The 16272-nt window shown below is 39.1% G+C and overlaps 3 protein-coding genes across 9 annotated transcripts in view; 2 read left to right on the top strand and 1 right to left on the bottom strand.

Moving 5' to 3' along the window:
- Nucleotides 1-487: 487 nt before the first annotated feature.
- SFR1 (SWI5 dependent homologous recombination repair protein 1) lies at nucleotides 488-6978 on the top strand. 6 transcript variants are annotated; one of them, XM_083616658.1, is made up of 4 exons: nucleotides 488-4033; nucleotides 4713-4831; nucleotides 5296-5706; nucleotides 6713-6978. In XM_083616658.1, exons 2-4 carry the CDS (start codon nucleotides 4733-4735, stop codon nucleotides 6902-6904), a joined length of 702 nt encoding a protein of 233 aa, XP_083472784.1. In that variant the 5' UTR covers nucleotides 488-4033; nucleotides 4713-4732; the 3' UTR covers nucleotides 6905-6978. The 6 variants fall into 6 exon arrangements, with proteins under 6 accessions (XP_083472784.1, XP_083472785.1, XP_083472783.1 ...); XM_083616659.1 differs by lacking the exon at nucleotides 488-4033 and adding an exon at nucleotides 4104-4242; XM_083616657.1 differs by lacking the exon at nucleotides 488-4033 and adding an exon at nucleotides 4107-4290.
- A 425-nt stretch (nucleotides 6979-7403) lies between these two features.
- The window catches only part of CFAP43 (cilia and flagella associated protein 43), a 45122-nt gene continuing 36253 nt past the window's right edge, over nucleotides 7404-16272 (bottom strand). For both annotated transcript variants that reach the window (XM_083616525.1, XM_083616526.1), the window contains exons 28-39: nucleotides 15996-16121; nucleotides 14896-15015; nucleotides 14708-14815; nucleotides 13894-13980; nucleotides 12911-12999; nucleotides 11762-11969; nucleotides 11000-11112; nucleotides 10388-10547; nucleotides 9898-10062; nucleotides 9419-9499; nucleotides 8283-8436; nucleotides 7404-7754 (exon numbers count right to left, since the gene is read on the bottom strand). In XM_083616525.1, the coding sequence (XP_083472651.1) occupies nucleotides 7579-7754; nucleotides 8283-8436; nucleotides 9419-9499; nucleotides 9898-10062; nucleotides 10388-10547; nucleotides 11000-11112; nucleotides 11762-11969; nucleotides 12911-12999; nucleotides 13894-13980; nucleotides 14708-14815; nucleotides 14896-15015; nucleotides 15996-16121 (1587 nt within the window). In that variant the 3' untranslated portion in view covers nucleotides 7404-7578. The remainder of the gene's footprint in view (nucleotides 7755-8282; nucleotides 8437-9418; nucleotides 9500-9897; nucleotides 10063-10387; nucleotides 10548-10999; nucleotides 11113-11761; nucleotides 11970-12910; nucleotides 13000-13893; nucleotides 13981-14707; nucleotides 14816-14895; nucleotides 15016-15995; nucleotides 16122-16272) is intronic.
- The window catches only part of CFAP58 (cilia and flagella associated protein 58), a 168665-nt gene continuing 166518 nt past the window's right edge, over nucleotides 14126-16272 (top strand). Inside the window, exon 1 of the mRNA XM_083616650.1 lies at nucleotides 14126-14129. The gene's annotated coding sequence lies outside the window, so the exon portion shown is untranslated. The remainder of the gene's footprint in view (nucleotides 14130-16272) is intronic.

The raw sequence follows: 16272 nt of genomic DNA on the forward strand, positions 1-16272 counted from the left end.
GAACAGCCATGCAATCTCTTATTAGGTGGCACTGGTCAGAGGGATAGCTGCGTCCCTCTGTAAGAGCCTGTGACCATTAAATGAAAGCTTTAATACATGCAATTAAATATATGTAAAATAATCTGCAATGTAAAAGATTTTCCAAGTCTGTTTTGATGCCATGTGGATGATTCTAAGATTTGACACCTGTGTAGTGGTTAAGAGCGGTAGTCTCGTAATCTGGGGAACCGGGTTCGCGTCTCCGCTCCTCCACATGCAGCTGCTGGGTGACCTTGGGCCAGTCACACTTCTTGGAAGTCTCTCAGCCCCACTCACTTCACAGAGTGTTTGTTGTGGGGGAGGAAGGGAAAGGAGAATGTTAGCCGCTTTGAGACTACTTAAAGGGAGTGAAAGGCGGGATATCAAATCCAAACTCCTCCTCCTCTTCTTCTTCTTCTTCTTCTTCTTCGTCATCCTGGAAGACAACACTTTACGCTTGGCAATTGTTTTTAAAAATAATAATAAAGTTTATTTTAAAAAGTATGCAAAATTAACAGTGATTATTTCACAACAGTCACTAGTGATGACACAAACATCCTCAAGTCCCCCTTGACATCCCTTTTATTGTGCATTCATAACGATTTGTGCTCATAATGCAATCAGGGCAGTCGTTCATGATCCTGCTTTAAATACTGTCTACATCTGCAAAATTTTGGGGGAGGCAATGGATACAACCTCAAGTTTCTTCTGAGCTGTTCTGCTAGCAAACTAGATTAATGGGGACTTTGCACTTCATTCATTTCCCTTTGCATTGTCAGATAAAAATCTCCAGACAGTCCTATTGAAATAGCATCCGGGCTTTCATTACTTTGATCTGACATGTAGCATTTAGTACCAGCCCTGTAATAAAAAGCAACTGCATACAATAAAGTGTTCAAAGGAAGCCTCAATGCTATTGTTGCAACAATGTGAGCTGTGCAATCTTCAATGTACAGCTGCATAATGATGGAGTTTTTAAAAACTGCAGGCATAAACTTGAAAAAGGGCATATGTATGGGCAAAGCAATTCCATTAAGCAAAGTTTTCAATGAAATCATGTACTGAGTGGCTGGACTCTTGTCCACTAAAGCTTATTCTGTATTTTACAAATGGTTAGTCTTTAAAGCACAATAAGACTCTATATTAGTGGTTCCCAATCCTTTCACTCTTATGAACCCACTTGAAAACTGCTGAGGGTCTTGGCGAACTACTGAATTATTTTGCCACCTGCCATTGTCATGTGCTGTGCTATGTGTGTATGGTTTTTAATTGTATTTTTATTTAAATAAAAAACCATGAGTTCTTGTTTCAGAACCATGAGTTTTCCTTAGACATCAGCCATATGAAGTATTGCCCAAAACTTAAGCTGCAAATACAGTGGAAAGTTAAGCAGCAACAATAATAAAATGAAGGAAGAGCAGCAAGGACCTTCAAAACTGGGTAAATGCAAGGAATAAGAAGTTGGTGACAAGTGGATTTTGCAAAATAGTAGCTAGAAGCAGCAGCTTTCTTCGTTAGCTGCGATAGGTGTGTATATGTTTGTGTGTGTGTGTGTGTGTGTACTATATAAAGCAAATTAATTTGGCAAAAAGTATATCCCCTAAAAGAAAAGAGAACATCTTGATATGTTTTACAAAAGCTGGCAAGTACAAAGATAGCATAGGGAGAGGCAGATTACACCTTCACTTCGCCACCACAATAGGAGAGGCCCACACCCACACCACATGGCTAAGAACCAAGGGTGGGACAGGAAATGACCACTGTTCAAAGTGATCTATGCTACAGCATATTCATGACTGTGGCCCAGGTTGCATAGCAATTTACAAATAAGAAAATGTTCAAATAGCAAGTGTTATTCAACTAGCAAAACCACAACTATATACCGTAAGCCCATACTGGAATGGGAACAGCTAAGGAAATTCTGCAACACCAGGTAACTGCATAAGCTTCTCCACCTTAATGCTCCAGGCTATAGAAACATGACTGCATAGTGTCCTTTGTCTGTCAGGGTAAATCATAACTGTTTGGCTTTCAGCTACATCAACAATATAATGTAGAAAATCTCTTGAGATGCAAACTGAGACGTATTTCCTAAGTAGGGTGAGTAACAATGGCATCATCAGGATTTTACAGGAAGGTTCTGGATTTCCTGCCTGGTAATAGGTTCAACTGAACTATGCAATATGACAAATGACTTAGGGAAGCAATTGGAGAGGTCAACTTGACCACCTCCTGCCCCAACTCTAGTGTTCACTACATATGTCCAATATTAGCACAATTACTATTATAAGTGCTCTTCACAGAATATAGAATGGATTGTGCAATGTTTGAACCCTGCTGTTGAAATGAAAGCTTAATTGATCAATAAGGTGGTGCTTAGATAACACAATAAACATGTTACAGACAGGTTTGGTAATGAATTCCTGTCCCATTAAACTGGCATGATGTTGGAGAGTGACTCACTCATGTTGATGTTGAGTAACAATTTCAAGAACGACCATCCCTGACTGTAGGCTGTTTACTCCAGTGTTTGAAACTCCCATTATTCTAGGCGCTTTTTGCGACAGGGAATTTCATTAATGTGAGCAGTTTCTGACCTCTGGAAGCAGTACTGCTCCTAGTATTTCAGATTAAAAGTGTCACTGAATGAATGAAAGACCCTTCCCACTTTCAGCCATTCTCTGAGGACTGGAGAAGGGGCCCTCCTAAGAATATCAGGGGGGCAGGCAGGGGAAGTATGGCTTTGTGTTTGTTTGTTTGCTTGTTTGTTTGTTTGTTGCAGTCTTCAGATGAAGACTAGACCATGTGAAAAATATAAGATTTTATATGCAGTTCATTCATTCCCAGCTTTGTTATAAAAAAGAGATTTAAGGTGCCATTTAGCTCCTAGCTTTCATGTCTCTGTTTCTAACACTGGTTAACTCTGAAGTAAATCTCACATAATTCCATGTTTCAGATAAATATTCACAGAACTGCTGCTCAGATTCATTTAGCACCATACAAGTATCTAGAAAAGGTAAATTCTCTTGCTCCTACAATTTTTTTTAAGTGAACAAGCAATAAAGTTAAGTGCACAGTAAAACTTGTTCATTTTATTTTTACCTCACTTTTAAGGCAAATAGTCTCCTAAAGCAGCTCTCACCAGTTTTTAAAGCCCCTTTTCCCCATTCTACCTTGTTCAAAATAATAATAAAAAAATAATAATAAAATGTAAACACCTTCAAGTCTGACTCTCTTAGGCAATTCCTTAAGATAGGAAATTTGGGTTCTGCTATTTCTGACAGAATCACAGCTGCATCGTTCCCACTAGATACACGTGCATATAACAAGCACCTCCTTATTCATTTGCTCCCTGCGAATGACTTTATACATCCTTGTGCCTACTCTCTTTTGTTGTTGCATAAAAAAAAAAAAATTGTGGTTTTATAACGTTTCTAAAAGCGACAATTTACCCAACCAACATTGGAGGGTGGGAAGAAGACAAGATGCTTATTGTGTGTTAAGCATACAAGTTTTTCGCAGCATCCAAACGACACCGTTGGCAGCCCGCCCCCGCCGTTTATTCCCGATTCATATTTTCTGTGGAAAATCCAGCGAGTTACAAACAAAAAAACAAAACAACACGGCGTATTTTATTTCTGAGGTGATTTCCTTCCAACGCGCCGTCCCGCGCAGGTTTACTTCAGAAGGAAGCCCGGCCGGTTTCAAGCGAGTTTTACTTCGTAACACTGCAAACCGTAGCATTCACTTTCCTGGGAGTAAGCCCTACTGAACCCTATAGGACTTTCTTCCGAGTAAGCCTGTACAGGAAGGAGTTTCCTGCTCAGCTCCCCTCGATATAAGGCGGCGATTCCGCCCCACACCGGCCCGCCCCCTTTCTGAGAAGAGAGCGCAGGCGCCGTGAGACCGCGAGACGAGATTTGCCCTTGCCTACTGCTTCCCTCAGAGCGGGAGTTCTTGAGCAGATGTGTTTCTCTCTCGCCCGCTCCTCGGACTTGACGTTATCATCTCTGAGGTAAGGAGTTGGTGTGTCTGCGCATGGGCGGGGCAGAGGAATATAACCGTTGCTCAAAGGGGCGGGGCTTCTTGTCCGCCCGCGTTCCAGTTCCTACCCGCTCGAATTCACAAGCTGGCCCACCGAACCCACCCGTTCACTCATTCTCACCAGACGCGCCTGCGCAGAACGGAAAGGCCCCGATGCCTAGGACGGCGCGCGAGGTTTCGGTGGGCAGTTTCGCTGTCAATTGACGACGGTTCGCGTCAGTTCTGGAAGTCAGTAGTCAGACCACTGTCCGCCCAGCAAAGGCAAACGGCCACTGAGGAGGCTGGGAGTGCTTTCATAATAACTGTAGTAGTAGTAGTAGTAATAATAATAATAATATAATAATATACCGTTAATCCATTTAGCAGAAATGCAACAGGTGTGTTCCTTGTACCATCTGTTCCTTCATGAAATGAAATATCTTTGCCTGTTGAATTTCTGCCGTGTGATGGTTATAAAAGTCTTGCATGGGGGGTGGGGAGGCCTTTTGAGCATAGCCACCAGTGAAGGTTTTAATATCAAAGCATATCCCAATTGCTCACGAACTGAGTTTCCCAATTTTGAGAAATTGTAGGCTGACTGGAATAAAAACAACGGTGTCTTAAATGTACATATGAGACTTGCCTTTTGAGGGGTTTTTTTCTATCCCCAGCAACTGAGTGCCTTTTGAAAATGGAAACGCCTGAATTAAACAAATCTACACTTCTATGCTCCACTCCAAAGAACTGCGAGACATCTGCTCAGAGCAGCAGCAGCAGCTCAGGGAAACAGGTGTGTAGCTTTTATTATGTCTCTCTCTCCTAGCTGCTCCTAAACTGGTGTTATGTCACTGAATCTTTGGAGGTTTCTGCAAATCAGAGAAAGAAATCTTGGTACAAAATTTGACCCCAAGCTTAAAGTAAGAAAGATATTTATAATACAGGCTTCCTCAAACTCGGTCCTCCAGATGGGTTTTTTTTTTTGCCTACAACTCCCATGATTCCTAGCTAGCAGGACCAGTGGTCAGGGATGATGGGAATTGTAGTCTCAAAAACATCTGAAGGGCAGTTTGAGGAAGCTTGGTATAATAGATAACATTAGGGTGTTGTTGTTTTTGCCTGTTATGTGTATATGCATATATAAAACAAAACAAAAATTGGTTCATGCAGGTAGCTTGTTTTTTGTTTCCATATACCATTGTTATTAACAAACAAAAAAACTTCGTTCTTACTACTCCCATATTACATTCACTTTAGCTAATGAGTGCAACTCTAAGAGAACGATTGAAGAAAGCAAGACGGTCCTTTCATTCCGCTTTCACTGTTGCAAAGCGTCTTAAAATAGATGATGAAAACAACGGTAGTCCTTGTGAAGGAAGGGCTTTATCTAAAGGAGAGATATGTTCTAAGTCACAAAATGAGGGTGAACATTTAGAAAAAGTTCCTGATGCCACCATGTGTTTGAAAAGTGCTTTGCAAGAGAGAGAGCTCTGTGTATTGAAATATACTGGATGTAGTGAAGCTATACAAAGCTCTCCAGAAGTTCGGTCAGAAACAAATTGCAGGCAACGGGAACTATTGGATGAAAAGAGAATGTTAGCAAAGAAGATTCAGGAAAAGGAGGAATTTCTTCGAAGACTTAAACTCGTCAAAATGTACAGATCAAAGGTGAGACGCTAAAATGTTCTTGAAAATGTATTTAATTGAAAGTGTTCATTTTTTTTAGCCCTATTGAGAGCTTTTAGAAAAGCAAGTACTGCAAGGAAATGTGTATTCCAATATTTCCTTAGTTCTCTTTTAATTCTAGTACTGTAATTAAGCGAAGTACTACATTAACCCAAATGCTGCTCCCATCTGGCATTTTGCAGTGTAGCCATCGTCAACCATAGAAATGACTTATTGTAGACACAGGATGCTGACACCAAAAAAATGCACTTATGTGCAAGTCTTGTTTATGTGCAAGTCCTTGTGTCTCTCCCGCTGTCTTTCTTCCTTTGTGACTTATCCTGAATAAAAATTATATCTCATTTTAGCTCTGTAAAATTATGAAGGTGATAATTTAATGTTAATCATACTTGGAGTAGACTCATTGAAATCAATGGACACTTAAGTCAATTGCCTTCAGTGATTCAGTTCTGCACAGTATCCATAGCATTTTTTCTGGTAGCCCAAGGATTTCCTTCTGTGCAATAGAATTCCCCCCGCCCTTTCTCTACCCTCAAGTGCCTTCCCCAGATCTGCTCCAGTGGGTTGGGGGAGAACCATAGAAGAGATTTAGGGGCATGGGAAGGGAGGTTTAGTTGCACAGTGAAAAGTACTTGTGCTGATGGAACAAGTGAAGCTCTCTATGTACATTGATGGTTCTGTGTAAATAGGAAGTAGTTCTTCAAGCAAATGCTGCAAAATGAGGCTAATGTCCAATATGGAAAGTATCTAGATACCAAAGATTGATAAAACATAATTTTTAAATGCCATTCTTTTAGGTAAATTTTGCACTAGAATCTTTTAATTTATTTTTTTTATAGAATTGTTGAGAGGTCTAGCACTTAAGTTTTCAAATATTGCAGATTTGGAAAAGGGAGAGAACTTGTCAAATGTGATGTATGCTTGTTTGTTAAATCAGTACTGGGATATTACCAAACAACTTCAGCTTTTTTGTCTTTTCCTCTTTCAGAATAACCCAACAGAGTTGCGGTCTCTAATATCAAAATGGCGGTGCAGTTCCCAAGCCATGCTATATGAGCTACAGTCATCCTTGTCTACAGATAGCAGGAAATTAAGTCTCACTCAATTGATAGACAATTTTGGCTTAGATGATAAACTGTTACATTACATTAGAACAGAAGAAGACTTTACAGATGCATGATACGGGTGTTTCCTGCATTGCAGGACTGTTGTGAATCCTTGAATCTTTTAAATATTAAAAGACTGCTGCAAAAAGTACCCGATTAGTTCAATCAGTATGTGAAACTCTGCCCCCATCCCATTATCCTTGATTCTCAATGCCCCTTTAGGTCGTAAAGCTGCTGTTAGAATAGAAGACAACTGCCACACTTACACTGCTGCAATTTTAAAAGTCCAGTAGCCCTGTTGTGGTTTATAACTTCCTAACCCTCTGCTCCTCCTTTCCTATAATTTTGCCAATCCACTTTCCTTTCTATAGGTGGTGCAGTCTGCTTTTCCTGCATCTTAGCTGAAGTTTTCACTCAGTCCTACTTTCTTTAACACACTTCTTTATTTAAAGTTCATATCCCCACTGCACAACATTTGGCCCACTGCCTGTATTGTGCTTTAGACAACTGTCTTTGAATCCCGGCAAGCCTCAGAGGTTTCACCACCACAACAAGCACAATAAAATATAGGTATTTCTTTTCTTTTTTTATTCCATTGTAAAATACATAGTGAATAATATGTCTTTTGAGAATCAAAACGAGTTGCAATGTAATATCTAAAGCTATCTTAAATGTGCTTAGTAAAAACCCACTTTTTTATTTAACACAAGAGAAATTTATTGCTTCTAGTTGCGGACGAATCACCTTGCTAAAACTCTTGCACATCAAAGAAAGCTGGGAATGTTCTCATTCTCAGTCTCTCCACTTCAGCTTGAAGGACTGACAACTCCTGTGCCTGTGCTTTTGCAAGATCCACAAGCTGCTGTCTCTGCACAATGTCCTCGTAATGCTCTTTAGAAACCTTTTGATTAAGCAGCTCCGAGTCTGTAAAAATAAAATAAAAATAGAATGTGTCTGGTCATATAGAATATGCAGCAGATTGACAAACTGATCCATATGATTTGCTTTCTTCATATGTTTAAAGGGGAGCATTGCGGGAATAACATTGAAACAGTTCTTATTCTGCTGATGGAAACATGAACCAGCTCCAGTTTTGCATTTGATAAAATACTTATTTCCTTTGCATCCTGATGAATATCAAGTTGGCTATATTGAGTAGTGTAATCTATTACCCCGTCATAGAAACAACCCAAAATAATCTTGGAAAAAATTGGGGCACAGTTTATCAGTGTCATAGCAATTAGTGATGCCTTTAAGATCTTGTCTCACACTCCTGATTCATATGTTACTTTTCCACCATTCTATGATTGATTTGTATGCTTTTAATAACATATACACTGGTATGAGTGTTGTAGGATGAAGTTCAGGAGAGAGAAAAATGATATGAACAGTGGATTAAACTTTGTGTTAGAGGACGTCAAATAACCTGGTAATCCTTCAAATGTGACTCACCAGTAGCCTCATTAATGTGCCGCCTTTCTGACACAATTACAAGCATTTCTTGTAATTCCTTGCTAAGTTTTCGGTTTGCTACGTCTTTCACACTAATTTGCTTCTCCAGCTCTTTCATGACAGTCTCACATTGTTGTACATTTTTCTTGTGAACCTGGTCATTTAAACATAAGCAAACATAGAAGTTGTTTGAGAACTGTTAAGTGAAAAGTTGCTAAAACAAGTTTTATTTCCTTGGTAAAATAGATTTGGGTATTTAGCATACATTTTTTTGCAAGCTTTCCCTGCTGCAGGCAAAGTGGCTAACATAAGAGCTCAAAGTAAATTGCATTCATATATTGTATAAAACAGCAACAATAATACTATCATTAAGACACACATCCAATATTGATAGCATGAAACTAACACAAAAATTAAAGCTCTACATGAAAAGCAGGAATATAAAAAGATGGTGAGGAAGCGGGTAAAAACATTTAGAACTGGAAGATCAGGATTCTAAAGTGTTTGTGTACAAACTTGTTAAGTCCCACTCATTTTAATAGACTTAACTTTGAAATATGTATATTCAGTACTGAAGATGATTCATCCTATCCTATATGCCCTTACTGAAGCAAATCTTACTGGGGCCAGTGGAGCTAGCTACCATGGAAGTGTTGAAATGTTTGCAGCTCTTTACAGTTTTCTTCATCCCCAAACTATTAAACACAAGTTTTATTGTATATATAATTGTAAGCTGTTCTGAAATCTTGATGAAATTGTTTATATTTATTAATAAAAAATATTTATAACACAAAGTGTTACCACACAAATAAACTGGAAGCGAGAAAGCTGTGTAGGTGTATACAGCAGTTGGAGAAGAAAGCATGAGAAAATCCTTTTACAATTGGACAACATATGCCTAGCTCTGCACATAGTAATAGGAGACAGGGCAGATTTTTTGGGTGGTGGTAGTGATTGTACACTGAAGAAGAGAATAGAGAAGGAAGCAAATTAGATTTATTTAATGGCACTGGCAAAACCCAGAAGGAAGTAGTGCCTAAACTAAGGATGGTGAGGGTGGTTGTATACTTTTGAGCTAAAGGTGGGTGTGTCAAATAGGCAGACACCCCATACACATATTTCCAAAGGGAGCTTACCTTATCTAGAAAATTGAGCGTTCCTTCCATTATTGAGACTTCATGATTCACTCGGCTGTCATAGTTTAATGCATTTAAGAACTGGGATTAAAAGCAGAGAGAAATCAAGCTAACAGAGTTGATGCTCCAGACATTAAACCTTGCTGCCCAATGCAAACTGAATCCCTTAATGTAAGCATTCTTCAATAGTGTGTTAGGACTTTGCATACTGCCCAAATCTTTTGGTTTCTCATACAAAGTAGTTCTTACTTAGGTAGCATGCCAATACTAAAGTTAAGTAATAATGAGCATGCACAAAATACCAGTCACAAACACCATTCCTGGGGTAAGATGTCACTGGACTAACACCATACTTCATATAGAGTGGAACTCTTAGATGCACCAATTAATGAAAGATGATAAACAACTGATTAAAAATCACTTTCCTGAAACATACAGTTGATTCAATTTATAGTAAAATCAGTGGAGCGGTAACTTACAATCTGATGATGTTTGGTAACATTCAGCTTTTGAATATCTCGAGCCTTTTGGTTCAGATCATCCACTTGCATCCGCATTTTTTTATGTTCCCATTCCAGCTGAAATATCCCTTTACGGAAATCTTTGCTTTCCACCATGCTGGCAACTTTCCTTTCTCCTTGAGCCTGGGGGTCCAGGGTAGGAGAGAAATTAACTCCATATATAGCTTTATTATTTACTTCTGAAAGAACTTATCAACTGGATTTCTAAAATCCCAGCTGTAATGAGAGAAAACAGAAACTGCAGCCACATTCCAATGAAGGGTCCTTTTTGTGCATTTATTAAATGTGTTGGCGTTTGAGTCACTCGCCCACTATTAAGGCTTACCCTATTAATGGCTACAAGATGGGAAAAGCACAGATATCATTTACACTACATGGGTGCAGCATACACCATTTAGAATTTCAGTGCAAATCTGTACAGACTCAGTTTTGAAACAAGACCAGTTACCCGGATTACGCTGTTCAGCTCTTCAATTATGGTCCTGCTGATAAGAATAGCATCTCTGTAATCTGGTATTAAATTGGTACCCTCTAGTTCTACTTGTCCTTGCTTGAAAAGAAACTGGACCATCAGATCTAGCTGAAATGTCATCTTCTGCTCTCGAAGCCTACAATTGCAAAGGAAAAAAACTTTTTTCAGTAACTGGTATATATAGTTCTAAATCACACTATGGCAAATGTATTTGGAATACTCCCAGCAATATTCCAAATGTATATTCCTATACATGTCTACTCAGAAATAACTGTGTTTACTCCAAGATGGGTGTAAGATTGCAGTCTAAGCACTCAGCATATCGGTTAGTCTGGGCCTGAAAATGAATTTAAAGGAGGAATTAATCATAAACAGCACCTTATGAACCTTAGTAGCTAAAAATGAGTATTAACCCTTCCAAGGACCAAACTAGGTGTGGCATTAGTTACATAGTTAGCCTTAGCATAGAATATTTTTTAAAGCAAACTAAGCAATAGGAGTCAGTGGAACTGACTGCAGTGTAGCTTTCCTTTGTTAAGGCTGTAGTACCACAATGTCAGTAAACATAAAAGGAAAAAGCAAGCTTACAGATTGAGCTCAGCAAAAACTTGCTCAATGTCATTCCGTAGCCTCTCATCATCTTCAGTCCTCTTCTGAAGGAAAGTCTGCATTTCTGCAAGTATCAGTGCTTTTTGCTTCACCTAAGCAAACAGGGTGGCAGAACATGTTCACATTACCACTCAACCTTTTCTTTGCCAAGAGTCAGAATTTATGATCCAATTTCTTTAGCAGAACTGCAAGCATCTTGTACCCTTTTGATGGTTTAAACTTAATACTTCGGGATGCTTTCACTTAATTCCTCTAACATGTTTAGTATCTTTTGTAGTCTGTGCAGGTTTCTAGTGTGTGGGATGCAGGATTGCTGAGAGTGCTCATTAGCTTGGGAAGGCTTTCTTTTATCATCCCCTTATCTTGTGCTTGTATCCTTTGTTGTACTGTGATGCTGCACACTACTTTGGGAGCCTGTGGGCTAAAAGTGGCGTGTGTTTGTAAATATAGCTTGAGAGCATAGCATACTAAACCACTGTTATTCACCCTGTTATTGGAGTGTTTAGGATGTTGTGATGCTGATGACTTGGCGCATGTATTCTATGCATACAAAGCCTAGAAAGGAATAAAAAGGGAGCTTTTTGCCTTGTGGGATCATTAGAGCCTCTCCATACATTTCCTACCAGGTGAGCATTGTGGAACTCTGACCCCTGGTATAACGTTCAGTTCAGATCAGATTACCAGAATGTTGTTCAACTATGAAAATATTTTTCAAAGCACAGTACAAATAACTTTCCCTACCATCTGTTCACTTTCCACCTTGGCTCGCCGAGCTTCACAGAAACGTTCCCAGTTGGGAAGGTCAAGACCCTCAGGTTTGTTTTCAGGTTCATCCATTTCGTCAATGCCCTTCATTAAATGGGCAAGAGCAGCCTTTAAAGCCTCTGCAGAGCCTGGCCGTTCACCATAGGGGTTAGCAGAATCCGCTGGAACCTTCGCCCTGAGAGCTCTTCCGCCATGGAACAGAGCAGACAAATAAGGATTCTGCTACAGGTTGCTTATGCATTCAGAATAAGGATGCTTGTCATTAAGATCACTTTGTTTCTACCTGTATTTCTTTTGTGAAGTTTGTAGGTATTACTGGCTACCTTCTTGTTTACTTGCTTACTTTTACAGTTCCACATATTGACCAGTGGTAGAGCCTACATTCCTTTCCATGGAGCAATGGGATGGCAGTATGGACTGCTCACCTTCATAGCTTGAGGCTTAGTGACTTAATTGTAAATGGCACCCAGGACTTGAAGTAAAATGTATGTGTTGAACTAACTGGGAACAGTGTCCGTGGCCCTATCATATTTAACATAGATGACAGTGGACAATGGCCAAGAAAGTCCAATACATAAAGTCACATTTTGACTTCAAAAAAGGAAACTTCCCCAAAATGAGGAGACTGATAAAAGGAAAGTTGAAAGGGAATGTCAAGGAGGTCCTTAGAGTTATTCAAAACCACAATAATACACCACTGAAAACAAGTTGCTGGAGTGGTAATCCCTAACCACTGTCCATGCTGTCCATAGACTGGAAAGAGTTGAAGCCCAAAAATATTAGAGAGTCACAGGTTAGCCACTACTGAGCTTCACAGATTCTCAAGCTGAGTCTTACTAGTTGAGCAAGCTATAATATGGGAAAAACCACATGGAACTGAGTTTAATAAGGAAAAAGATGCCAGTTCAGGCAATAACTATTTGTTTGCCAAGATGAACAATGTAAGCTGATCATTTATAATAATGGTTCTGGCATCATTACTATCCTGTTCTATTTGCTGGTTTTGAAAGCAATTTATACTGTTTCTAATAAAACACTGCCACCCATGGAAAAGTATTTCCCTTTGTACTGTAACAAAAAAACAATGAGCTCCAGGAAAAGGTTAGGATCAACACGAAAGCTTACCTTGGTCGACGTTTGTAAAGTTTGAATAGCTGATCAATATGATGAGTGGGAAGATCTGAAAATTCCTTTCTAAACCCACGTTCCATAAGCTAACAGCGAAGAGGAAAGCACAACCTTATGTCAGTCTGGACTGAGTTTAACATGTTAGTATGCACCATCCTGCATGAGAAAGATCTATAGAAAACACTGAAGGAGTTGAGAACCTGCATTGATAGAGCTGCAGAGTATAGAAGCAGACTTTTTAGTAGAATAGATAGTGTTATTAACAGAATCTAGACATTCACCAAGGCAGCTTTGCAATATGCTATAAACAAGATGTGGGGAACCTGAGGCCCAGGTGCTGGCTGGCATAAAGCAAGGCTAACTGTTCACCTTTACCTTTCTATCAGTCTGAAGCAGTGCCCAAATCCTGAGCTCAACCTCCAGCTTTATGAGTCAGTTAAAGTGTAGAGAAGAGGCATAATTTTAACACTTTATTTCATATATCTCAGGCCAACATTGCCCTCACATTTCATTTTTATAACAGCAAGCTTAATTAAAAAAACCAATAGGGAGCTGTCCTCTTACACATTTTAGAATGTCAAATACACTGGTGGTGCTTTATAAATAAACAGAGTCTTATGGAAAGAATGGTGGAGAGAATAAGAAGAAATACCAAGTGAAAACCAGTCAAGACCATGCAATCTCTAGCTATTTAGGTCTTAGCTCATGATTTTTTTCACAAATATCTAGGCATATTTATTTCCATTTACTGACTATAATGGCAGTTTAGTATCAAAATACTAGTACTGCTTAGGATGTTCCATTCCTATGCAGACCATTTCTGCATAGGAATGGAACATATACATGTGATCAACAACTTAATTGAGTTGGGTTACTTGAATGTAAAATTAGTTTAGTCCAAATAATCTCAACAGAGTTTGTGAGTTTTAATCCTACAGTTTCAGCTGAACAGTTTGGAGATGTGGTTTTAAGGTTCTTACTTTGTCTTCAACAACTAAGATGTCATAGGCTTCTCTGTGGGCATCCACTTCTGCTCTGGATGTCTTAACTGCTTCATTAGATATTACCTACACCAAAAAAGTAGATATGATTGACTACTTTTGGAACAGAAAAAGTCAAGTGAGCAATAATGTACATGCAACCGTTCCCAGAAAAATTAGCCCCTTGTCCTTGAAACTCAATACATTCTTTAACAGTGTTTCTATGCTCACACAGATACTAAATTGCCATCAACAGATAGCAGGAGGGCATAACATGCACAGCACCAGGGGTAAAAAAGGGACACAGGTGGTGTTGTGGTCTAAAACACTGGGCCTCTTGCGCTTGCTGATCAGAAGGTCAGCGGTTCAAATCAGCGCAACGGAGTGAGCTCCTGTTGATCTGTCCCAGCTTCTGCCAACCTAGTAGTTCAAAAGCACACCAGTGCAAGTAAATAAATAGATACCGCTGTGGCAGGAAGGTAAACAGCGTTTCCGTGCACTCTGGCTTCCATCATGGTGTTACATTGTGCCAGAAGTGGTTTAGTCATGCTGGCCAAATGACCCACAAAGCTGTCTGTGGACAAGCGCCGGCTCCCTTGGCCCGAAGCAAGATGAGTGCCGCAGCCCCACAGTCGCCTTTGACTGGACTTAACTGTCCAGGGGCCCTTTACCTTACCTTTTACGTACCAGGGGTATCTATGTATTTGGTGGCTTATTCAGTAAGAGGAGAGATTTTAGAAAGAATTACTGTAGAGTGTTGGGCAGATTCCATTAAGAAGCAGGTACTTTGTCAAATTCCAAAAATTATTTTTACCTTTTCCTTCCTCTTTTTATTAAGGTAGTGATGGAGCCCAGCTTCTCTTGTGCTCAGCTCTTCATCCAAAAGTAGTGAGTAAAGGAGGTTAGTTATTTTGAGTTCTTCCTGGGAAAAGGTTTCAAAAAGGAACAGTCAGACTGTAGTTTGTAAGGAAGTAGCACTGGTGAATACGTGCAGACGCTCACCTGGTATATAACCATTTCTGAGTTGACTTTTTTCTCAAAGAGCCTTGTCACAATTTCATCAAAGGATTGTGTAGTTTCCTGAATAGAACTTTGAAGTTTCCTCAATTCAGTGTCCAGAATCTAAGGGGTGGAAGGGGGGTAAAGGTGCTGTGTTTGAATATAGATTATATGTAAGATTGCGGCTTAATGAACTTTTTGTTTGTGCTTCTTTTAAAATCTGATACTTTGTTTTTAAAGCATGTAAAATTCTAGATGTTCATGTTTGTAAGAACAAGCCCAGCAATAATCAGGTTTGAAACACTGAAGACACATGGCATCCTCTCTTATCTTATTAGTCATTTAGCAGGTAATTAGCCCTGGGTAGGGAATGAACAAAAATAATGAACCAACAAAAAGGTGATAACCAGGAAAAAAAACCCAGACTGATGGAGAAAGGCAGCCAATGGGTCCAACTGACAACTGTTTCCAGTTTTCAAAGGCTGGTATTCTCAGCAGCCACAGTTTGGCTTAAATATGGCCATTTCTGATGTGATTAATGTATTCTCTATCCAGTTTACCAATAACCTAAAGATATCCCATGCTGTATATTTTGTTTGCAATTTTCTTTAGTTCTAGGCCTATTTCACAACATTAATTGTTCCTTTGAAACATTTAAGTCAAGCAATACGAGGTTTCTTGGTCATCCCAGCTGACTGAGAACTTCACTACATTAAGACTTGTTCACTTCCAGCGAGTTAATTTTAATGTAAACTGTCCAGTTGTGAAAACAGGCCATGAATAGCAACTTGATTTTTTTAATCTAAAAATGCAAGGCAAAGATAGTTATTTTTCTTGCTCATCTAATACTGTTGTGATTATAACTAATTATTCACTCTGTTCAATTACAATTTGAGTATAAAAAACACCTGATAAGATAGTTTTTAACAACATAACAATACCCAATTCTTGGAAAGCTAGTTATGGTTTACATTTTCATTTTGCCTCATCATAGAAACTTTCAAGCTAATCATACCAGAATTGGATTTACTTAAAGTAGGTAGAAATACTTTTTAAAGGCTGAGAACCTTGATAATCCTCCTTCTCATCTTATTTCTGTTTACCTTTCTGTGTTTCTCTCTCTCTTCATTCAGTTCCTTAACTTTCTTCTCATATTCTTTATATATTTTTCTCTCATCTTCATTCCACAGTGCTTCTTGTTTTACTGTAAAAGCAGGTGCTGGAATCTCCTGAATATATAAAAGTGGGAGAGAGATTCAAAAAGAGCACTGGATATTTACTAACATTATACAGTGGTACCTCGGGTTACATACGCTTCAGGTTACATACGCTTCAGGTTACAGACTCCGCTAACCCAGAAATAGTGCTTCAGGTTAAGAA

Source organism: Podarcis filfolensis (genome assembly GCF_964270895.1).
Source record: "Podarcis filfolensis genome assembly, chromosome: 5".
NCBI classification, from domain to species: domain Eukaryota; kingdom Metazoa; phylum Chordata; class Lepidosauria; order Squamata; family Lacertidae; genus Podarcis; species Podarcis filfolensis.

What these genes read in the sequence shown, in the direction of transcription:
- SFR1 (XM_083616658.1), top strand. Translation starts at nt 4,733, where the DNA reads ATGGAAACGCCTGAATTAAACAAATCTACACTTCTATGCTCCACTCCA. An exon ending in GCAGCAGCTCAGGGAAACAG is followed by an intron (nt 4,832 to 5,295) that starts GTGTGTAGCTTT and finishes CATTCACTTTAG; the next exon opens with CTAATGAGTGCAACTCTAAG. An exon ending in TCAAAATGTACAGATCAAAG is followed by an intron (nt 5,707 to 6,712) that starts GTGAGACGCTAA and finishes TTCCTCTTTCAG; the next exon opens with AATAACCCAACAGAGTTGCG.